General features: G+C 36.6%; 1 protein-coding gene and 1 pseudogene across 5 annotated transcripts in view; both read left to right on the top strand.

The window, feature by feature from the left end:
• The window catches only part of PHKA1 (phosphorylase kinase regulatory subunit alpha 1), a 172,293-nt gene that overhangs the window by 98,654 nt on the left and 48,102 nt on the right, over nucleotides 1–25,537 (top strand). For all 5 annotated transcript variants that reach the window (XM_005899619.3, XM_005899618.3, XM_005899617.3 and 2 more), the window contains exons 17-18: nucleotides 22,211–22,289; nucleotides 24,166–24,332. In XM_005899619.3, coding sequence (XP_005899681.1) covers nucleotides 22,211–22,289; nucleotides 24,166–24,332 — 246 coding nt within the window. The remainder of the gene's footprint in view (nucleotides 1–22,210; nucleotides 22,290–24,165; nucleotides 24,333–25,537) is intronic.
• Nucleotides 13,709–14,960, top strand: LOC102270974 (large ribosomal subunit protein eL31-like; annotated as a pseudogene).

The raw sequence follows: 25,537 nt of genomic DNA, 5'->3' as shown, positions 1-25,537 counted from the left end.
CAGTTTATAGAAACTTTATTAATAAAACTCATTTTAAAGACAATCTCACTCTAGTGGAGCATCAAGATTTTATAGATAAATTCCCAGACTTTCTTTCCAAGGCTTGTCTAACTGAAGAAATAAATCTAGCAGAGAAAAGTAAAAATGCTTTCAGTTTATCTTTTCTTTATTAGCTGGGATTCCTGGCATTGCTTACTTGAAACTGAGTGAGAGGTTTATTGTTCTCTAAGTTCCTGAAGGACTAGAGCCAATACTGAAGCACTGTTTCCTTTCTGTATCTCTGCTATTGCTTCCAAAAGCCTGTTTGTACTGCCAAAGTACATAGAATTTCTTTTCATTAGAGAAGAATCCTTTGTCATAAATCATTCAAAGTCCAGGCAGACTTAGGGATTTTGATCACATCTCCAAAGTGCTTCAAAAGCACTGGAGTTGAGGAAGTAGGGTAGTCTTTCTTCTTTATATAAGACAATTATCAAACGGCCAGTTAATAACTACTGTGTTTGCAGAACTATCTTCAGAAAGTATAAAGTCTAATTGGAGAGGCAAAGCTAATTCACAAAAATAATAGAAAACAATTCACAACAGTATATAAAGAATTACTAAACCATTAGATTAGTATTTTATAGTGACAGTGATCCATCACATTGTTAATGAAAATTTATTTACTAGGTGGGACTTGTTCAGGCTTTTTGGGATGCATGATATTCATATGGAAGGAGAAAAGAAGGAAAGGCGCTTTAGGTGAGGGAAAAAAAATACCATGAGTGAAGCTGAGAGGCAGGGATGCACTTGACTTGTGAATGGACAGTGAAGAAGCCAAGATGAATAGAAAGGAGCTTGCATGTTGGAATATGTGAAGTGAAGGTCACTCAGTCGTGTCTGACTCTTTACAACCCCATGAACAATACAGTCCATGGAATTCTCCAGGCCAAAATATTGGAATGGGCAGCCTTTCCCTTCTCCAGGGGATCTTCCCAACCCAGTGATTGAGCCCAGGTCTCCCGCATTGCAGGTGGAATATTTACCAGCTGAGCCACAAGGGAAGCCCATTTTGGAGTATAAGTATCAACAAAATTGGGCAAGTAAGGTAGGGTCAGATTATGAAGACCTTAAAGAGATGGGAATACCAGACCACTTGACCTGCCTCCTGAGAAATCTGTGTGCAAGTCAAGAAGCAACAGTTAGAACCGGACGTGGAACAGCAGACTGGCTCCAAATTGGGAAAGGAGTACAGCAAGGCTGTACATTGTCATGCTGCTTATTTAACTTATATGCAGAGTACATCATGCAAAAAGCCTGCCTGGATGAAGCACAAGCTGGAATCAAGATTGCAGGGAAAAATATCAATAACCTCCCATATGCAGATACACCACCCCTATGGCAGAAAGTGAAGAAGAAATAAAGAGCCTCTTATGAAAGTGAAAGAGGAGAGTGAAAAAGCCAGCTTAAAACTCAACATTCAAAAAGCTAAGATCATGGCATCAGGTCCTATCATTTCATGGCAAATAGATGAGGAAACAATGGAAACAGTGACAGACTTTATTTTCTTAGGCTCCAAAATCACTGCATATGGTGGCTGAAGCCATGAAATTAAAAGATGCTTTCTCCTTGGAAGAAAAGCTATGACAAACCTAGACAACATATTAAAAAGCAGAGACATTTCTTTACTGACAAAGGTCTGTATAGTCAAGCCCTTGGTTTTTCCAGTAGTCATGTATGGATGTGAGAGTTGGATCATAAGGAAAGCCAAGCACTGAAGAATTGATGGTTTTGAACTGTGCTGTTGGAGAAGACTCTTGAGAGTCGCTTAGACAGCAAGGAGATCCAACCAGTCCATCCTAAAAGAAATTAGTCCTGAAAATTCACTGGAAGAACTGATGTTGAAAATGAACTCCAATACTTTGGCCACCTGATGTAAAGAACTGACTCATTGGAAAAGACCCTGATTCTGGGAAAGATTGAAAGCAGGAGAAGGAGACAACAGAGGATGAGATGGTTGGATGGCATCACCGACTCAGTGGACATGAGTTTGATTAAGCTCTGGAAGTTGGTGATAGACAGGGAAGCCTGGTGTGCTGCAGTCCATGTGGTCGCAAAGAGTCGGATGTGACTGAGCGACTGAACTGACTGAAAATAAGCAGGGAAATTTAAAATAAATAGTCTCAGAAGTCTGTAGTAATTAAAAATTTTTGAGCAAAGAGCAATATGATGAAAGTGATGTTTAAGGAATATTTATTTAGTGACAATTTTCACTGTTGTTAGGAGAATCTGATATCAAGGAAACTAATCCGGGTATGAGGTGATGAGAAGATACACTGGGCTGATGATAATAAAAATTGAATGGGAAAGGTGGAGATGAGTCATTTTATTTTTTATAATGCTATTTATTTGTTTATGGCTGTGTTGGGTCTTTGTTGCTGTGTGGGCTTTTCTCTAGTTGCAGTGAGCAAGAGCTACTCTCTAGTTGGGCTGCGTGGGTTTCTCACTGTGGTGGCTTCTCTTGTTGCAAAGCATGGACTCTAAGGCACATGGGCTTCAGTAGCTGCAACACATGGGCTCAGTACTTGAGGTTTCTGGGCTCTAGAGTACAGGCTTAATAGTTGTGGCACATGGGCTTAGTTGCTCTATGGCATGTGGGAGATTCCCAGACCAGGGATTGAACCTGTGTCTTCTGCATTGGCAGGCAGATTCTTTACCACTGAGCCACCAGGGAAGCCCACAAGAGTCATTTTAATCAACACCTTAAAAGTCAGGTGTTGACTAACTAGATATGAAAGTCACATGTTGGCTGACTAGATGTGAGATATGAATCAAGATAATGCCAACATTTAGAGACTAGCTAAAAATGCTGCACCAATAAAAGCAAAGAAGTTCTAAAGAAAGATGCCAGTTGTAAAGGGACGTGTTGAGTTTTAAGAAATTTCAAAATTGAAATGCCAATAGTTGTGGATGACATAAACAGCTATAGTTTGGGAAGAAGAATATAACTAAAATCTAAATTTAAATCACAAAGTTTTGACACTTGGTATGTGGTCACACAACAAAAACAGAAGTATCAATAGCAATAATAACTGCAATGTTTATTTAGCACTCTCTCTGTATCAGGCACTGATCTAAGTGCTTTCAATGCATCATTTTGAAATCTCTGGAACAACCCTATTCAGGTAGGTACTATTAATAGCCTCCATTTTATAGGTGAAGAAGGTGACTCATTGTATAGTCACAAAGCTAGTAAGCAACAGAGTCAGGCCTCAAATCAGGTCTGTCAGTCTCCAAAATATACATTACTAATACAGTAGCTATGTATTTTTGTCAGGGAAAATTTTGTGCTGGTAAAATGGGAATGAACATATTTAGTGATCACATTAAAATGTGAATTAAATCCTCATATTAAAGACAAAGATTCCTAGGATAGGTAAAAGCAAAATCTAGCTAGATGCTACTTATGAAAGCTTACAAAAGCTATCCCTAAAATAAAATTTTATGGAAAAACAGAAAATAAAGGAAGGCAAAAATATATCATGTAAATACTAACAAAAAGAAAGCAATGATGGCAATATTAATATAAAAAATAGCAAATAGAATTCAGGGTGCAAATCAGTAAATGCGATAGGAAGGATATTTTATATTGAAAAGAGTTACAGTACGTGAAGACAGTAGAACATTTATAAATCTTTATCTACTGAGGAATATCAGTGAAATGTGTAAAGCTGATATTTAGGAAAACTTAATGACAATATGATAAATCCATTGTACAGTCACAGTGGGAAACTGTAACATATCTCTATCATAATGTCCAGTAGACCATTCAGTGTGACCTAAATCAAATCCCTAATGATTATACAGTGGAAGTGAGAAATAGATTTAAAGGATTAGACCTGATAGACAGAGTGCCTGATGAATTATGGACGGAGGTTCATGACATTGTGCAGGAGACAGGGAGCAAGACCATCCCCAAGAAAAAGAAATGCAAAAAAGCAAAATGACTGTCTGAGGAGGCATTACAAATAGCTGTGTAAAGAAGAGAAGTGAAAAGCAAAGGAGAAAAGGGAAGATATACTCATTTGAATGCAGAGTTCCAAAGAATAGCAAGGAGAGATAAGAAACCTTTCGTCAGTGATGAAAGCAAAGAAATAGAGGAAAACAATAAAATGGGAAAGACTAGAGATATCTTCAAGAAAATTAGAGATACCAAGGGAACATTTCATGTAAAGATAGGCTCAATAAAGGACAGAAATGGTATGGACTTAACAGAAGGAGAAGATATTAAGAAGAGGTGGCAAAAAAAAAAAAAAAAAAGAAGAGGTGGCAAGAATACACAGAAGAACTGTACAAAAAAGATCTTCATGACCCAGATAATCACAATGGTGTGATCACTCACCTAGAGCCAGACATCCTGGAATGTGAAGTCAAGTGGGCCTTAGGAAGCATCACTACAAACAAAGCTAGTGGAGGTGATGGAATTCCAGTTGAGGTATTTCAAATCCTAAAAGATGATGCTGTGAAAGTGCTGCACTCAATATGCCATTAAATTTGGAAGACTCAGCAGTGGCCACAGGACTGGAAAAGGCCAGTTTTCATTCCAGTCCCAAAGAAAGGCAATGCCAAAGAATGCTCAAACTGCCTCACAGTTGCACTCATCTCACACGCTAGTAAAGTAATGCTCAAAATTCTCCAAGCCAGGCTTCAACAGTACGTGAACTGTGAACTTTCAGATGTTCAAGCTGGTTTTAGAAAAGGCAGAGGAACCAGAGATCAAACTGCCAACATCAGCTGGATCATCACAAAAGCAAGAGAGTTCCAGAAAACATCTATTTCTGCTTTATTGACTATGTAAAAGCCTTTGACTGTGTGGATCACAATAAACTGTGGAAAACTCTTCAAGAAATGGGAATACCAGACCACCTGACATGCCTCTTGAGAAACCTGTATGCAGGTCAGGAAGCAACAGTTAGAACTGGACATGGAACAACAGACTGATTCCAAATAGGAAAAGGAGTATGTCAAGACTGTATATTGTCACCATGCTTATTTAACTTATATTCAGAGTACATCATGAGAAATGCCTGCCTGGATGAAGCACAAGCTGGAATCAAGATTACCGGGAGAAATATCAATAACCTCAGATATGCAGATGACACCACCCTTATGGCAGAAAGTGAAGAAGAATGAAAGTGAAAGAGGAGAGTGAAAAAGCTGGCTTAAAGCTCAACATTCAGAAAACAAAGTTCATGGCATCCAGTGCCATCACTTCATGGCAAATAGATGGAGAAACAGTAGCAACAGTGGCAGACTATTTTCTTGGGCTCCAAAATCACTGCAGATGGTGATGGCAGCCATGAAATTAAAAGACGCTTACTCCTTGGAAGAAGAGTTATGACCAACCTAGACAGTGTATTAAAAAGCAGAGACATTACTTTGCCAACAAAGTCCATCTAGTTAAGGCTATGATTTTTCCAGTACTCATGTATGGATGCAAGAGTTGAACTATAAAGAAAGCTGAGCGCCAAAGAATTGATGCTTTTGAACTGTCATGTTGGAGAAGACTCTTGAGAGTCCCTTGGACTGCAAGGAGATCCAACCAGTCCATCCTAAGGGAAATCACTGAATATTCATTGGAAGGACTGATGTTGAACCTGAAACTCCAATACATTGGCCACCTGATGGGAAGAACTGACTCATTTGAAAAGACCCTGATGCTGGGAAAGATTGAATGTGGGAGGATAAAGGGACGACAAAGGATAGATGGTTGGATGGCATCACTGACTCAGTGGACATGAGTTTGAATAAGCTCCGGGAGTTGGTGATGGACAGGGAGGCCTGGCGTGCTGTGGTCCATGGTGTTGCAAAGAGTCAGACATGACTGCATGACTGGACTGAACTGAACTGAATCATAATGTCACAGATCAATTACACAAAAATAAAGATATAGAAAATTAACAAACTCTGTGTTTATATGAAACAGAAAGAAATCCAGAAATGAGAATATACAAAGAATGTTTCTTTTTTAAAGTATAAATAATATAGATGATTTTGCCAGACATGGGCCATAAAGCTAATTAAAACAAAATAATTTCTAAAAACCTGACCTTGAAGGAATTAAAATTTTTGCAAATAATTCTTCAATTAAAGAGGAAATCCAAAAAAAGAAAAGAAATAAATAAAGAGTAAATCCAAGTTAAAATTATTTAGTGTTTTAAAATGAAAAATGGTACCACTACTTATCAAAACTTGAGATTTGGTCAAAGTAATATATAGAAATTTTCATTTCCTGAATATTTTCACTTTGGAAAAAAAAAAGTTCTGTTTCCAGACGAAAAGGAATAAACCCACTTTTCCCTATTCTTCCTGCTAAGTATAGCTAAAATTCAGGACATTACTATAAGAAGACTCAGAAAGTTGGAAAAAAGAAGGAAGACTTTGAACTTAAGAAATGACACAACAGTGAATTTCCTGGGCTTTCCTTCTGCCTCATATATCGTGGATTGGGTGCTGGAGAAGTTATCATCCCAGAAACACAAATGGGTACAAATTTTTAAAGTTCCAGGAAAAACCTTCTCCCTTTAGCCCAAAGAACAGGAAAAGGGCAGCCTAGCCAGACAGAAAGCTTCTAGACAATTAAATGTTCTAATCCGTCCAAATGACACGCAAAAAAAACTACAGCCCCATTCCCATCACTGTCAGCAACGCTAGGTGGAGAACCTAGACTATTGCCTTCACACAGCTGTGAAGAGGCACACCTCCCTCCTTAAGCACTGTATCTGAGACATACTCGTGGGGAGCTCAGATTATCATCATTACTGAACAGTAGAGGAACCTCTTCCACACCCACCTAGCAGTAACAAGGCAATGCTCCCTTAACTGCTGCACAGTATCAGAGAAGACTTGCTGAATCTGAAGATTCAATAAGATCCAGAGTCTCATAAGATGATACCCCAAACTTCCAGAATACAATAGAAAATCATTCATACCAATGCCCAGGAAAATCTCAACTTCAACAAGAAAAGATGATCAACAGACATCAATACGAAGATCACAAAGATGTTAGAATTATGGCAAAGATTTTAAGGCAGTCATCATAAAAAAATTTACCAAGCAATTGGTGGTGGTGGTTAGTCACTAAGTCATATCTGACTCTTGCGACCCTATGGACTGTAACCCTCCAGGCTTCTCTGTCCATGGGATTCTCCAAGCAAGAATACTAGAGTGGGTTGCCATTTCCTTCTCCAACTAAGCAATTGCAACCACACTTTAAACCTTAAAGTAGAAAGTCTCAGCAAAGAAACAGAAATGCTCAGTAAAGAAATTGAAGAGATAAAGAACCAAATGAAGGTTTTATAACTGAAAAGTATAACTGAAATGAAAAGCTCACTGGATAGGCTAAGTAGAAGAATGAATAGATTGAACTTGAAGACAGAAGTGAACAAGAGTAAAAGTAAACTGAAGAAATGTAACAGAGCCTCAGAGACCTTTCATATTATGAAAGATCTAACATTCATGTTACGAGTTTCAGAAGGAGAGGAAAATGAATATAAGGCTGAAAAAAAAGTATCCCAGCTAATATGGCTGAAAAAAATGCAAAAGGCATAATCTGCAAATTCAAAAAGCTGAGAGAGTCCCAAACAGTATAAACTCAAAGAAATCGATGCCAAAACATACTGATCAAACTCCTGAAAATTAAAGAAAAAGAAAAAAACTGGAAAGCAGTAAGACAAATGATACCTCACCTATATGAAAAAACAATTAGAATGACAGCAGATTTCACCAAAATCCATGGAGAACAGAGGGAACTGACATAATATATTTTCAAGTGCTTAAAGAAAAGAATTATAAACTAAGAATTCTGTATCCAATAAAAATGTACTTGAAGAATAAATGGGAAAAATAGACACTCTCGGGTGAAACAAAACTAAATGAATTTGTTTGAAGGGGATCTGCTTTAAAAGAAAGGCTTAAAGGAAGTTCTTGAAATGAAAAGGAAATAATACAAGATAAAATATTGGAACATCAAGCAAGAAAAAGAACAGTGGAAAGAATAAGAATACAGATAAATACAATAAAGTTTCTCCCCTTCAGTTTTCTAAATTATGTTTGACATTTGAAGCAAAAAATATAACACTGATGTGGTTCTCAGAGGTGTAGAGGAGATCTTCAATGAAATTATATATTTTTTCTATTTCTTCTTTTCTTTTATTTATTTTTTGAAGGATAACTGGTTTACAGTGTTGTGGTGCTCTCTGCTGTACATCAATGCAAATCAGTCATAATTATACATATATATATATATATATCCCTGATTTTATATATGTATATTTATATATCAATAAATAAATATATATATATATATATATCCCTTCCCTCTTAAACTTCCCTCCCCCCCATTCCACCCCTCTAGATTGTCACAGAGTGCTGGATCTAATGCAATTATATTATAGATTGGGAGACATAAGGGACTGAAAAGGAAAAAATGTTTTTACACATCATTTTAACTAGTAAAATGTTTACACTAATAGTGAATCTATACAAATATATAATGTATATTTGAATGAAAACCACAATCACAGAAAACTAACCAATATGATCACATGGACCAAAGCCTTGTCTAACTCAGTGAACTGTGAACCATGCCATGTAGGGCCACCCAAGACGGACGCATCATCATGGTGGAGAGTTCTGACAAAATGTCGTCCACTGGAGAAGTGAATGGCAAACTACTTCAGTATTCTTGTATTGAGAACCATATAAACAGTATGAAACAGCAAAAAAATAGGACACTGAAAGATGAAGTCCCCAGGTCAGTAGGTGCCCAATATGCTACTGGAGATCAGTGGAGAAAGAATGAAGAGATGGAGCCAAAGCAAAAACAACATCCAGTTGTGGATGTGACTGGTGATGGAAGTAAAGTCAGATGCGGTAAAGAGTAATATTGCATAGGAACCTGGAATGTTAGGTCCATGAATCAAGGCAAATTGGAAGTGGTCAAACAGGAGATGGCAAGAGTAAACATTGACATTTTAGGAGTCAGCGAACTAAAATGGACTGGAATGGGTGAATTTAACTCAGATGACCATTATATCTACTACTGTGGGCAAGAATCCCTTAGAAGAAACAGAGTAGACCTCATAGTCAACAAAAGACTTCAAAATGCAGTACTTGGGTGCAATCTCAAAAACGACAGAATGATCTCTGTTCATTTCCAAGGCAAACCATTCAATATCACAGTAATCCAAGTCTATGCCCCAACCAGTAATGCTGAAGAAGTTGAAATTAAACAGTTCTATGAAGACCTACAAGACCTTCTAGAATTAAAACCCCAAAAAGATGTCCTTTTCAATATAGGGTACTAGAGTGCAAAAGTAGGAAGTCAAGAAATACCTGGAGTAACAGACAGATTTGGCCTTGGAGTGCAGAATGAAGCAGGACAAAGGATAACAGAATTTTGCCAGGAGAACGCACTGGTCATAGCAAACATCCTCTTCCAACAACACAAGAGAAGACTGTACACATGGACATCACCAGATGGTCAATACCAAAATCAGATTGATTATATTCTTTGCAGCCAAAGCTGCAGAAGCTCTATACAGTCAGCAAAAATAAGACAGGGAGCTAACTGTGGCTCAGATCATGAAGTCCTTATAGCCAAATTCAGACTTAAATTGAAGAAAGTAGGGAAAACCACTAGACCATTCAGGTATGACCTAAATGAAATCCCTTACGATTATACAGTGAAAGTGACATATAGATTCAAGGGATTAGATCTGATAGACAGAGTACCTGAAGAACTGTGGATGGAGGTTCATGACATTATACAGGAGGCAGTGATCAAGAGCATCCCCAAGAAAAATAAATACAGAAAGGCAAAAATGGTTGTCTGAGGAGGCCTTACAAATAGCTGTGAAAAGAAGAGAAGTGAAAGGCAAAGGAGAAAAAAAAGATATACCCATTTGAATACAGAGTTCCAAAGAATAGCAAGGAGAGATAAGAAAGCCTTCCTAAGTAGAAATGCAAAAAAAATAGAGGAAAATAATTGAATGGGAAAGACTGTAGGTCTCTTCAAGAAAATTAGAGATACCAAGGGAACATTTCATGCAAAAATGGGCACAATAAAGCACAGAAATGGTATGGACCTAATAGGAGCAGAAGATATTAAGAAGAGGTGGCCAGAATACACAGAAGAACTGTACAAAAAAAGATCTTCATGACCCAGATAATCACGATTGTATGATCACATACCTAGAGCCAGACATCCTGGAATGCAAAGTCAAGTGGGTCTTAGGAAGCATCACTACGAACAAAACTAGTGGATGTGATAGAATTCCAGTTTGAGCTATTTCAAATCCTAAAAGATGATGCTATGAAAGTGCTGCACTCAATATGACAGCAAATTTGGAAAACTCATCAGTGGCCACAGGACTGGAAAAGGTCAGTTTTCTTTCCAATCCCAAAGAATATTCAAAACACAATTGCACTCATCTCACATGCTAGCAAAGTAATGATCAAAATTCTCCAAGCCAGGCTCCAACAGTACGTGAACTGTGAAATTCCAGATGTTCAAGTTGGACTTAGAAAAGGCAAAGGAATCAGAGATCAAATTGCCAACATCTGCTGGATCACTGAAACAGCAAGAGAGTTCCAGAAAAACATCTACTTCTGCTTTATTGACTATGCCAAAGCCTTTGACTGTGTGGATCACAACAAACTGTGGAAAATTCTTCAAGAGATGGGAATACCAGACCACCTGACCTGCCTCCTGAGAAATCTGTGTGCAGGTCAAGAAGCAACAGTTATAACTGGACATGGAACAACAGACTGGTTCCAAATCAGGAAAGGAGTATGTCAAAGCTGTATATTGTCACCCTACTTATTTAACTTATATTCAGAGTACATCATGAGAAATGCCTGCCTGGATGAAGCACAAGCTGGAATCAAGATTGCCAGGAGAAATATCAATAACCTTAGATATGCAGATAATACTACCCTTATGGCAGAAAATGAAGAATAACTAAAGAGCCTTCTTTTATGTTTAATTTTTTAATATAAATTTACTTATTTTAATTGGAGGCTAATTACTTTACAATATTGTAGTGGTTTTGCCATACATTGACATGAATCTGCCACAGGTGTACATATGTTCCCCATCCTGAATCCCCCTCCCACCTCCCTCCCCATCCCATCCCTCTGGGTCATCCCAGTTCACCACCCCCGAGCACCCTGTCTCATGCATTGAACCTGGACTGGTGATCCATTTCTCATACGATAATATACATGTTTCAATGCCATTCTCCCATATCATCCCACCTTTGCCCTCTCCCACAGGGTCCAAAAGACTGTTCTATACATCTGTGACTCTAAAGAGCCTCTTGAGGAAAGTGAAAGAGGAGAACAAAAAAGCTGTCTTAAAACTCAACATTCAAAAACAAAGATCATGGGATCCGGCCCCATCACTTCATGGCAAATAGATGGGGAAACAATGGAAACAGTGAGAGACTTTATATTTTGGGGCTCCAAAATCACAGCAGTTGGTGACTGCAGCCACAAAATTTAAAGACACTTGCTCCTTGGAAGAAAAGTTCTGACCAAACTAGACAGCATATTAAAAAGCAGAGACATTACTTTGCCCACAAAGGTCCATCTAGTCAAAGCATTGGTTTTTCTAGTAGTCATGTATGGATGTGAGTTGGAGTATAAAGAAAGCTGAGTGCTGAAGAATTGATGCTTTGAACTGTGGTGTTGGAGAAGACTCTTGAGAGTCCTTTGGACTTCAAGGAGATCCAACCAGTCCATCCTAAAGGAAATCAGTCCTGAATATTCATTGGAAAGACTGATATTGAAGCTGAAACTCCAATACTTTGGCCACCTGATGGGAAGAACTGACTTATTTGAAAAGACCATTATGCTGGGAATGACTGAAGGTGGGAGGAGAAGGGGACAACAGAGGATGAGATGGTTGAATGGAATCACCGACTCAATGGACATGAGTTTGGGTAGACTCTGGGAGTTGGTGTTGAATAGGGAAGCCTGGTGTGCTGCAGTCCATGGGGTCACAAAGAGTCAGACATGACTGAGCAACTGAACTGAACTGATGTTTTTATATACTATTTAATACCTAGAGTAACCACTAAGAAGTCTATGAAAGTGAAAATGAAAGTTGCTCAGTCATGTCCGACTCGATCGTCCATGGAATTCTCCAGGCCAGAATACTGGACTGTGTAGCCTTTCTCTTATCCCTGGGATCTTCCCAACCCAAGGACTGAACCCAGGTCTCCCACAATGCAGGCGGATTCTTTACCAGCTGAGCCACAATAGAAATCTATACAAGGTGATAAGGTAAAAACACTATAGATAAATCAAAATGAAGTTCTTTTGTTTTAGAAGGCAGGAAGAAGAAAATAGAACAGAGAAACAAACAAAAAACAATAAGTAAAAATGGCATACTTATTCCTAACATATCAATAATTACATTTACTGTAAATAGCCTAAATACACCCATTAAAAGACTGAGATTGACAGAGTAGATTTTAAAATGACCCACATATATGCTGTCTCCATGAAATTCACTTCATATGTGACAATATAGGTAAACTAGAATAAAAATAATGGAAAGTATACCATGTAAAATTAATTATAAAAAATCAGAGGTGGCCATATTAATATGTAATAAAGTAGACTTCAGAATAATGAGAAAAACATAGATAGTAAAATTATATTAAGAATGAGAAAGGGGGTATAGAAACAAATGGAAGAGGCTTTAAAAATTATAAAAGAATATCAAGTACAATTTTATAAATCTAGAAAAAATTGACAAGTTTTCTGAAAAAGTAAATAATATAAGAATAAGCTTAATAAGAAATATGCATAAAATTATGTAAAAAAAATTATAAAGCTAGTGAAAAGCATAAAAGAAGATTTTAATTACTAGTGAGACATACCATGTTGCTAGATGGAAATAGTTAATATTGAAAAGATATCTATTCTTTTTTTAGAAGATGTCAATTCTTATTAAATTAATCCACAACATTGTAAAACAATTATCTTCCAATTAAAAAATTTTTTTTCTAACAGCACCCAAAAAATTAATTAACTAACTACTCTGTCATTTCAGTGAATTCCAAATTAAAATAAAGAGACAAATTTTTATGAACAGGTTGAATCTATATTGCATGTGGAAGAGAAAGTGTACAAGAATAACTGCATCTTTAAAAAACTAAAAATAATGAGAGAAAATATATCCATTGGCATTACAATAATGATAAAGATAGCAATCCAAATAGAGGCAAAAATATAAATAAATACATTTGAGAAAACCATTCAGTTAGCCTTGTACCTTACATTTTATCCAAAATTGAGTTCTTACTAGATTAAAAAGCTAAGCAACAATAAAAAACTATAAAGGTATTAGGAGAAAGTATGGTAGAATGTTTTTGAGGTTTTGGACTGAAGAAGGCTGTGCTTTGCAAGACACAAAAAGGAAAAAGTGACAAATTTTAAAACATGAAAATATAAATCCTTTTTTCTAAACATTTTATACAAAACTGAAGTGTGGTTGAGGTTGAAAGACAAATAATAAAGTAGGTGAAGTATTTGCCATTCATATGATGGAGAAAAGGGTAATAATCACAAAGCATAAACAGCCCTTGAACATCAACTGAGAAAAAGGAAAGATTATTTAAAACATAGGAAAAGAGCTTCCCAACCCAAGCCCAGAAGAATGGCTCCTGCAAAGAAGGGTGGTGAGAAGAAGGAACAATCCACCATTAAATGGTGGTGACCAGAGAATACACTATTCGCATTCACTAGCATATTCATGGAGTGTATTTCAAGAAGCATACTCCTCAGGCATTCAAAGAAACCTGGAAATTTGCCATGAAGGAGATGGGAACTCCAGATGTAGGCATTGACACCAGGCTCAACAAAGCTGTCTCGACCAGAGGAATAAGGAATGTCCAGTATCATATCCATGTGCACTTGTCCCGAAAATGCAATGAAAATTCACCAAATAACTTCTATGCATTGATTACCTATGTATCTGTCACCACTTTCAAAAATCTACAAACAGTTTATATGGACGAGAACTAACCATTGATTGTCAAATAATGTTTTCGAGAGGAGAGGGTGAAGATATCAGAAGAGTAAGACATGGACATGGAACAACAGACTGGTTCCAAATAGGAAAAGGAGTACGTCAAGGCTGTATATTGTCACCCTGCTTATTTAACTTATATGCAGAGTACATCATGAGAAATGCTGGGCTGGAAGAAGCATAAGCTGGAATCAAGATTGCCAGGAGAAATATCGATAACCTCAGATATGCAGGTGACACCACCCTTATGGCAGAAAGTGAAGAAGAACTAAAGAGCCTCTTGATGAAAGTGAAAGAGGGCAGTGAAAAAGTTGGCTTAAAACTCAACATTCAGAAAACTAAGATCATGACATCCGGTCCCATCACTTCATGGCAAATAGATGGGGAAACAGTGGAAACAGTGGCTGACTTTATTTTTCTGGGCTCCAAAATCACTGCAGATGGTGACTGCAGCCATGAAATTAAAAGACACTTACTCCTTGGAAGGAAAGTTCTGACCAACCTAGACAGCATATTAAAAAGCAGAGATGTTACTTTGCCAACAAAGGTCCGTCTAGTCAAGGCTATGGTTTTTCCAGTAGTCATGTATGGATGTCAGAGTTGGACTATAAAGAAAGCTGAGCACCGAAGAATTGATGCTTTTTCCAACTTTCTGAGTCTTCTTATGTTTGTATTATAGTAATGTCCTGAATTTTAGCTATACTTAGCAGGAAGAATAGGGAAAAGTGGGTATATTGCTTTTCGTCTGGAAACAGAACTTTTCCCTGTTCATCCCAATTGTGGTTGCCATACCCCTCTCTCTCCCCAGCCTGATTGAACAAGTGAGCTTTAATAAACTAGGGCCTTTGCCCTATCTTGTCTGGGTAGGAAAGACTCTGGGCGGTGGCCTACAAGCAAAGGCAGGGCCAAAACCAAAGCAGAGCATCAAGGACTATGTGACCAAAGAAGAGGAAGGAATTCATTCCTGCAGCAGCAGGTGCAGTGAATTAAATCTCTGCAATTAAGTTGAGACTGTGGGCTTTTGGGGACTTTGGAAGCAAGAACAAGCTAGAATAAGGCCAGATCTAAGTAGGAGCTGACCCCACAGTGCCCGCTGCAGGTCCAGAGACCTTCCTAGAAATACTGAAGGATTTCCTGAGTAGGCAGATGGACTGGAGCACATTGGGTGATAAGGACAACTGACATCACAGAATAATGTTCTTCTTACTATCTCTCTCTCTACGTGTATGTATGTATATATATTTTTTTCATTAGTTCTATCATTGTTTCTTTTTATTAATCCTTTACTTTCTATTCTTTACTTACTTTTTCCTTTTTTAATGTTTTTTTAATTCATTTTATTTTATTTTCCTCTTATTTCTACATCTTTTCATTATATTGTGTTTTTTCCATGTTTTTGGTTTTGCATTTTTGCTACTCTAGTTTTTAGTCTTTGTTTTCTTTTATGGATTCATTTATTGGTTTGATTGCTGTCTTATTTTTTGGTTCCTCTCTTTAGTCTTTTGTTTATTTTCTTTTTGTGAGTGTGAGTTTGTGAGTTTATTTTTGTGTTCCTGTCTGATTAATGTTGCTTTTACCATTTGTGTTGGGGTTTTGTCTATCTGTTCTTTTTTGTTTGTAGGTTGGTTTTATTTTTTCTGCTATTTCTTTCTTTCTTTATCCCTTCTGTGTTCTGTGGCTTGTAAAGTCTTGCTGCTCCAGCAAGGGGTCGGGTCTGAATTTCTGAGACAGGAGACCCAAGTCCAGGACATTCGGCCACCAGAGAACTCCCAACCCCATGGAATACTAATCAGTGAAAGCTCTCCCAAAGGCCTGCATCACGACACTAAGCTCTGGCCCCACCCAAAGGCCAGCAAGCTCCAGCACCAGACACCCCACACCAAACAACTAGCAAAACAAGAATACAACCCTACCCATTAGCAGACAGGTTGCCCAAAGTCATACCAAGTCCCATAACACATCACTGGGCACAAAACTGCCCTTTACAGGGACAACATCAAGCTCTACCCACCAGAACACAGGAACCAGTCCCTCCACTCCAAGAAACCTTCACAAAGCACTGGTCCAAACCCACACAATGGGAGCAGACTCCACAAGTAAGAGGAACTATGATCTTGCAGCCTATATAAAGGAGACCTCAAACACAGAAAATTAAACACAATGAAAAGACAGAGAAACATGCAGCAGATCAAGGAACATCAAATCAAACAAATGAAGAGAAAATAGGCAGTCTACCTGGAAAAGAATTCATAGTAATGATAGTACAGATGACTCAAAACTTCAGAAATAAAATGAAAGCACAGATAAATAGAATGGAGGCATGAATTGAGAAGATACAAGAAACATTTAGCAAAAGCATAGAAGAAATAAAGAACAGAGAATCAACCATTAACAACATAATAACTGAAATAAAAAATAACTAGAGGGAACCCATAGCAGAATAACTGAAGCAGAAGAAGAATAAATAAGTTGGAATATAGAATCGTGGAAATAACTGAAATAGAACAGAATACAGAAAGAAGAATGAAAAGAAATGGGGGCCATCTCAGAAACCTCTTGGACATTGAGAATACCAACATCCAAATTATAGCAGTCCCTGAAGAAGAAGAGAAAAAGAAAGGATATGAGAAGATATTTGAGGAGATTAGATTATAGTTGGAAACTTCCCTAGCATGAGAAAGGACATAGCCACCCAAGTCCTGGAAACCCAGAGAGTCCCATATAGGATAAACCCAAAAAGGATCATACCAAGACACATACTAACAAACTAATAAAATCAAACACAAAGAAAATACATAAAGGAGCAACAGAAAAGCAACAAGTAACATACAAGGGAATCCCTATAAGGTTAACAATCTTTCAGCAGAAACTCTGCAGGCCAGAGGGAGTGACAGTATATACTTAAAATGATGAAAGGAAAAAACCTACAACCAAGGTTATCCTACCCAGCAAGAATCTCATTCATATTTGATGAAGAAATGAAAAACTTAACAGATAATCAAAAGTTAAGAGAACTGACCAGCACTAAACCAGCTCTACAACAAATACTTAAAGGAACTTCTCTAGACAGGAAACACAAGAGAAAGAAAAGACCTACAAAATCAAACCCAAAACAATTAATAAAATGGTAATAGGATCATACATATCAATAATTACCTTAAATTTAAATAGATTAAATGCTCCAACAAAAGACACAGGTTGGCTGAATGGATCCAAAAGCAAGACCCCTATGTATGCTGTCTAAAAGAGACCCACTTCAGACCCCAAGGGCACGTACAAACTGAAAGTGAGGGGTTGGAAAAAGATATTCCATGCAAATGGAAATCAAAGCAACAGTAGCATTACTCATATCAGATTAAATAGACTTTAAAATAAAGACCATTACAAGAGATGAGGAAGGATAAGACATAATGATCAAGGGATCAATCCAAGAATAAGATACAACAATTACAAATATATATGAACCCAGCATAGGAGCACCTTGATACATACGGCAAATGCTAACAACTATAAAAGGGGAAATCAACAGTAACACAATAATAGTGGGGGCTTTAACACCCCACTCACACCAATGGACATATCATTAAGACAGAAAATTAATAAAGAAATGCAAGCTTTAAATGACACATTGAACGAAATAGAACTAATTGATATCTATGGACATTCCATCCAAAAACGGCAGAATATACATTTTTCTCAAGTGCATTTGGAATACTCTCTGGGATAGATCACATGTTGGGTCACAAATCAAGCCTTGGTAAATTTAAGAAAATTGTATCATGCATTTTTTCTCACCACAATGCTATAAGATTAGATACCAATTACAAGGGGGGAAATGTAAAAATACAAACACATGAAGGCTAAGCAATATGCTTCTAAATAGCCAAGAGGTCAATGAAGAAACCAAAGAGGAAATCAAAAAATGCCTAGAACTAAAAGACAATGAAAACATGACAACTTAAAACCTGTGGGATGCAGTAAAAGCAGTGCTAAAAGGTAAGTTTATAGCAATACAAGCCTACATCATAAAAACAAAGTAACATCAAATAATCTATCCTTACACCTAGAGCAGTTATGAAAAGAACAAACAAACCCCAAAGTTAGTAGAAGAAAAAAATCATAAAGATCAGAGCAGAAATAAATGAAAAAGAAATGAAAGAAGCAATAGCAAAAACCAATAAAACTAAAAGCTGGTTCTTTGAGAAGGTAAACAAAATTTACAAGCTATTAACCTGACTCATCAAGAAAAATGGGGAGAAAACTCAAATCAGTAAAATTAGAAATGAAAAAGGAGAAGCTACAACAGGTAACACAGAAATACAAAGGATCATAAGAAACTACTATGAACAACTATATGCAAACAAAATGGGCAACCTGGAAGAAATGAACAAATTCGTAGAGAAGTACAGCCTTTGACAACTGAACCAGGAAGAGTAGAAAATATGAACAGGCCAATCACAAGCATTGAAATTGAAACTGGGATCAAAATCTTCAACAAATAAAAGCCTAGAGCCAGATGTCTTCACAGGAAAATTCTACCAGAGGTTCAGAGAAGAACTAACACCTATCCTGCTCAAACTGTTCCAAAAACCTGCTCAGGGAGGGAAACTCCCAAACTCATTCTACAAGGCCACCCTCACGCTAATACCAAAACCAGACAAAGATTCCACAAAAAAGGAAAATTACAAGCCAATATCACTAATGAACATAGATGCAAAAATCCTCAATATAGTTCTACAAACAGAATCCAAGAACACATGAAAAGAATCGTACACCATGATCAAGTGGGATTTATCCCAGGGATACAAGGGTTCTTCCATATATGCAAATCAATCAATGTGATATACCATGTTAACAAAGTGAAAGATAAAAACCATATGATCATCTCGGTGCAGAGAATGCTTTCAATAAAATACAACACCCATTTATGATTAAAAAAAAAAAAAACTCTCTAGAAAATTGGCACAGAAGGAGCCTACCTCAGCATGATAAAGTCTGTATATGACAAACACACAGCAAGCACTATTCTCGGTGGCAAAAAAATGAAAGAAGCATTTCCTCTAAAATCAGGAACAAACAAGGGTACCCACTCTTACCATTATTATTCAACATGGTTTTGGAAATCATAGCCACGGCAATCAGAGAAGAAAAAGAAATAAAAGGAATCCAGATTGAAAAAGAGGTAAAACCCTCACTGTTTGCAGATGCACTGTTTGTATACATAGAAAACCCTAAAAACACCACCAAAAAACTACTAGAGTTAATCAATGAATTTAGTGGTTACAAGATATAAAATTAATACACAGAAAGTCCTTGCATTCCTATGCACTAACAATGAAAAATGGGAAGAGAAATTAAGCAAACAATTGAATTCACCACTGCAACAAAAAGAATAAAATATCTACTACCAATAAACCTACCTAAGCAGACAAAAGACCTGTATGCAGCACACTATAAGACACTGATGAAAGAAATCAAAGATGACACAAACAGATGGAGAGATATATCATGTTCTTGGATTGGAAGAATCAATATTCTCAAAATGACTATACTTCCAAAGCAATCCACAGATTCAATGCAATCCCTATCAAATTACCATGGCATTTTTCACAGAACTAGAACAGAAAAAAATTTCATAGTTTGTATGGAAACACAAAAGACCCTGAAGAGCCTAAGCAATCCTGAGAAAGAAAAATGGACCTGGAGAAATCAACATTCCTGACTTCAGACTATACTACAAAGCTATACTCATCAAGACAATATGTATGTACTTGCATAAAAACAGAACTATAGACCAATGGAAGAAGCTAGACAGCCCGGAGATAAACCCAAACACCTGTGGACACACCTTATCTTTGACAAAGGAGGCAAGAATATACGATGGAGAAAAGACAGTCTCTTTAATCACTGGTACTGGGAAAACTGGACATCGACAGGTAAAAGAATAAAATTAGAACACTTCCTAACACCATACACAAAAATAAACTCAAAATGGATTAAAGACTTAAATGTAAGGCCAGAAACTATAAAGCTCTCAGAGGAAAACATAGGTAGTACACCCTTTGAGATAAATCACAGCAAGATTCTTTTTGACCCACCTCCTAGATTAATGGAAATGAAAACCAAAATGAACAAATGGGACCTAATTAAACTTAAAAAGTTTTGCACAGAAAAGGAGACTATGAACAAGATGAAAGGATAACTCTCAGAATGGGAGAAAATAACTGGAAATGAAGCAATTGACAAAGAGTTAATCTCTAAAATATATAAACAGCACATACAGCTCAATATCAGAAAAACAAACAACACAGTCGAAAAATGATCAGAGGACCTAAACACACATTTCTCTGAAGAAGACATACAGATGGCTAACAAACACATGAATAGATGCTCAACTTTGCTCATTATTAGAGAAATGCAAATCAAAACTACAATGAGCTATCACCTCACACCAGTAAGAATGGCCATCATCAACAATCTACAAACAATAAATGCTAGAGAGGATGTGGAGAAAAGGGAACCCTCGAATGTAAATGGATACAGTCTTTATGGCAAACAATATAGAGATTCGTTTTTTAAAGTAGGAATAAATCTACCATATGACCCAGCAATCCCACTACTGGCCATATACACCGAGAAAACCACAATTCTAAAAGGCTCATGTACCCACCCCAATGTCCATTGCAGCACTATTTACAATAGACAAGACATGGAAGCAACCTAGATGTCCATCGATAGATGAATGGATAAAGAAGTTGTGATACATTTATACTATGGAATATTAATCAGCCATAGAAAGGAACAAATTTGAGTCAGTTGTAGTGAAGTGGATGAACCTTGAGCCTTTTATACAGAGTGAAGTAAGTCAGAAAGAGAAAAACAAGCATCATATATTATCACCTATATATGGAATACAGAAAAATGATACTGAGGAACCTAGTCGAGAACGGACATGTGGACACAGTGGGAGAAGGTGAAGGTGGGACGAATTGAGAAAGTAGCATTGACATATACACACTACCATGTGTAAAACAGATAGCAAGTGGGAAGTTGCTATATAACACAGGGAGCCCAGCCTGGCACTCTGTGATGACCTAGAGGGGTGGCATGGGGGGAGGGGAAGCAGGCTCAGAAGGGAAGGGATATATATATATATATATATATAATTATAACTGATTTGTATTGTTGTATGGCAGAAACCAACATAGAATTGTAAAGCAATTTTCCACAAATTAAAAAATAAATAATTTTTTTAAGTTTCCAAATAGCAAAAAAAAGGGAAGAGAACATGCACAGCTATTCATAAAAGAAATACAAATGGCCAGTATATATATGAAAACATGCTCAATCTTACTAGTAATAAAAATGAAACAGTGTCATCTTAATGTATCAGATAAGCAAGAATTTAAAAGATTATCAATGCCATTATTGTTATAGATGTGGGGATACTTTATATACTGATGGTGGCAATATTGGCACAACTTTTTTATTGTGTAATTTGGCAATCTGTAAAAGTTTTTGTGTTTCCTTTGCTCTAACAGTTCTACTTGTAAGACTTTATCCTAAGGAAATAATAGAAAAATTGCATTACAATGTTAAGTGTCTCTTATGGAATCATTTTTAGCTTTTACAAAGAATAAGTTAGAAAAATTGGATCACAAAAGAATATGTGTAGTATAATCCCCTTCACATAAAATCAGATAATTGTTAGCCTTCTAAATATTTTTTATGCCTACACACATACACGCACATAAACCAAGGCTCATTGGATGAGATAATATATAAAATGCTCAGCACAGTACTTGGCCCATAACATTCAACAAATTGTTGTTGTTATTCTTGTCAGCGTTCAGTAGTCCTTCCATGCTCTGCAATCAGGCAATGTGCTAAGTACTTATAATAAATAAGATACTATCTTTTTTGAGGAAGTCTCATCTCTTGGTCATCATCCTTTACCATTTCCCATTCTGCAGCTTTATTGGCTCTCAGATGAATTGTTGAAATAGAGAATGGTCAATGAGGATTGTCTCATTTGTACCATTACCACCAGAAAGTTGGTTTGAAATAATTGAAGGATTTCCTTTATTTCAAAGTTAAAACCACAAAGATTGTTTTAAAATTCTCTTTAAGATGAAGATGGAACCAGTTTGAATTCAAGTATCCTGGCAGCACTCCGAAAAATGCAGGATGGATATTTTGGTGGGGCAAGGTATGTGACCTCTATGCACTCTTTAGTGAAATGTAATGAAGTTTGGATGCTGGGTATAGTGTAAGCTGGTGATGCCTTTCTCTGTGTCTTTTAACAACATGTACCCATCATATTCTGAAGGCCTGGTATTTGATAGATTGAATCAAGGAATTTAATATTGCAGAGAAGAGTTGGAATTTTTCCTCACCCTGTTCCTTGCCTATACCCCATAAATTCAGCGGGTCAGGAATCTTACTCTGGAAGGAAGGAAGAATGGAAGGAAGGAGGGAGAAAAGAAGCTTGTTGGACTATTCAATTCTGACTGTTTTTCTTTTTTTTCCCCTAACTTTTTATTTTGAAAAATTTTAAGTAGACACAGATGTGCAAGAATCTTATTGAATACTATATACCCTCCCTCGACTCACCTGTTATTAACATCTGTCCCATTTGTGTGTTGTCTCTCTCCCTTCCTCCCTACGCTCCCTCCCTTACTCCCTTGTTCCTTATCCTTCTCCCTGTCTCACACATACATATGTGCACACACACACTTTTTTTGCCAAAGTGTGTGAGAATTAGAGATATCATGACTCTTCAACCCTAAATACTGGTCTCTGTCTTCTAAGAAAGAGGGCATTCTCATAAATGACTACAATATAATCAGCACACTCAGAAATTTTAATATTGATATGAATCTATTATAGAGTTCATATTCAAAATTACCCAGTTGTCTCAATAATGTTTTCCCATAGCTTTGTTCCTGCTCCAGATCCAATAAAAAGTCACTCACTGTATTTTAGTTATTATATCTCTTTGATGTCTTTTAATCTAGAACAATCCCTCAGCCTTTCATTAATATTTCATGACAATTTTCACTGTTGTTTTGAAGAAAGGTCAGTTATTTTGCAGAATGCCTCTCGATTTGGTTAAAATGGTATCTTGAGTCACTTTCCTCTGTCTGGGTTTACTCATTGGTGACCTCACAATTGATGTGTCTATTGTTTGCCAGCCCTTCCATAAGGAGAGTGCTTCTCTCCATATTCTTCATAATCTTCCACTCAAGACTCCATTATCCTTTCTCAATGGCTTTAGCTTCCATTGATGAATCAGTTATTATTAATGTGGTTGTAAAATGACTGTGTTTTGTAAAATGTGGTTGTAAAATTCTGTGTTTCTAGCATTCTTTGTACATGTACTAGTTGGAATCTTTCTGTAAAACATAAAATTTTTTAAAAGCTTCCCATACCCCACTTATTTTGTAGCTTTACTGTCAGCATAGTCATAGATTCTTATTTTATTCTTATGTCATGCTCCATTGCATTGTTTATTTCAATGTTCATATTAAGATTTGGTCATTGGGAGCCCCCTCAAGTTGGACTTCTTTTAAAAATCAGTACTATTGAGTTTCCCTTTGGGTTTGAGTTTTGCAATTGGCTTATAAGTAGGGAGGAATATAATTTACAATCTACTATAATTCTTAAAATTGTCAGATACTGTTTTTTCTTTTCAAAATGGTCTTTTTGAGTATTTTTTGAAATGATATGACAAATTTGAGATGATTTATCTTCATTCTGTCCTAGCTTATCTTGCAGCTAATGGAAATTTTTGCCACATGTTTGGCATAGTTAACAGCATAGTGTGTGGCAGTGTAAGACAGAAAAACTGATCTGCTGGTGGATTGTGAACACATAATTGTAGTCTTTATTAACATGGTATCCTAACCTATACTACACGATGTCTAGGAGGGCTGTAAATTTTCACTTTAAAAAATTTGTACTAATGTATAAACGTTAGTAATCCCCCAACAAAACATTTCAGGTATCTTCTTTTTCCCGCTAAACTGTGTTGTTTTAAAAAGAATTTCCTCTGATTTTCTGTGTTTTATTTACCCTCTTTTCAGGATTCAAACAGGTAAATTGTCGGAGTTTTTGACAACATCTTGTTGCACACATTTGAGCTTCATGGACCCTGGACCTGAGGGTAAACTGTACAGTGAAGACTATGATGACTATGATAATGAGCTGGAATCTGGTGACTGGATTAATGGCTATGGTTTATCCCGTAATGGTAAGGAGGCTTCATAAAGTCACTGGCTTTGCTGGACAAGAACACAAAGTATTATTGAGCATCCTCCTTAATATTTCTCACTGCCAGCAGTCTCATTCCCGTTTAATACACCTAGATTTCTACTATTGTTTGGCTTCACTTTTCATACTTCTACTTACCTCTGGTCTCTGGTCTAATATCCCTGTGGTGATTGTGGAGTATAGAGTTGGACTATCCCTTATTAAGGTTAGGAGAGGCTTCTCTCCCAGGTACATAAAATGACTGGTGCTTTAAAAATAGATGGAAGCAGTGGTGAGTGAGAGATATTTAATCAAGTATATAGTAGGAAAACTAGACATGTACATACTGCTTTTTGACATTAAAAAGCACAAAAATATGAAATTCCATTTGGGTTATATAGAATATTACAGGGACACATCAGAAACTCTGGGAAGGTCTCTATAGTTTGAAAAAACTGATTTTTGTATGCCTATAGCTTTCATATTACAAACTAGACAAATAAAGCAGAATAAAATATAATTGGCTTCTAGGCATACAAAGATGATATAGTGAGATAGTATCATGAGGGAATAAATTTAAAATGTCTGAAAAACACTCTTTAAGTATTAAAATGCTGACCTAGGCAGGGCAAGCATTACATTATTTGAATCCCAAAGAGAGAAAGGGCTGATGGGAATGAATTATTGTTTTAATTATGTAAAACATGGTCTGCCTACTTTCTTTGTCCGGGTATTTGCCTGTTAACCTGTATGTTAAGGCAGCCAATTTCTTTATCTTAATAGTGGTATGTTGGAAAGAAGAAAAAAATAAATAAATTAGCTTTCCTCAATGAGCTAGCAAGCATAATCTTATATACAATAAACCAGCACACTAGCAGTCAGAAGGACTGTTTTCTCATTGGGTTCAGCATATACTCACCTAAGTACCATTTAATTCACTGTTTTCATAAGATCTAAAATAGTATGAATTTCTTTGTTTGAAGAGTACATTAAATACAAGGTTATTTCATGTTATCAGTAATATCCAAAGTCATGATATCTATCTTGGCATAAGCTGAGATATTTTGAAAACCAAATATTTTGAAAATCATTATTTTGATCATATACTGATGTTGTTTGCTATTCCATAGGTAGTTGTAATTTACATCTGTAACACTCATTCTCTCAGATTACTTTCTTAAATATATCTTTTTAATGATATGTTTT

The sequence above is a fragment of the Bos mutus genome, chromosome X (genome assembly GCF_027580195.1).
Source record: "Bos mutus isolate GX-2022 chromosome X, NWIPB_WYAK_1.1, whole genome shotgun sequence".
NCBI lineage: Eukaryota > Metazoa > Chordata > Mammalia > Artiodactyla > Bovidae > Bos > Bos mutus.
The sequence above is the reverse complement of the archived record's forward strand: the minus strand, read 5'-3'. Positions and strand labels throughout refer to the sequence as shown.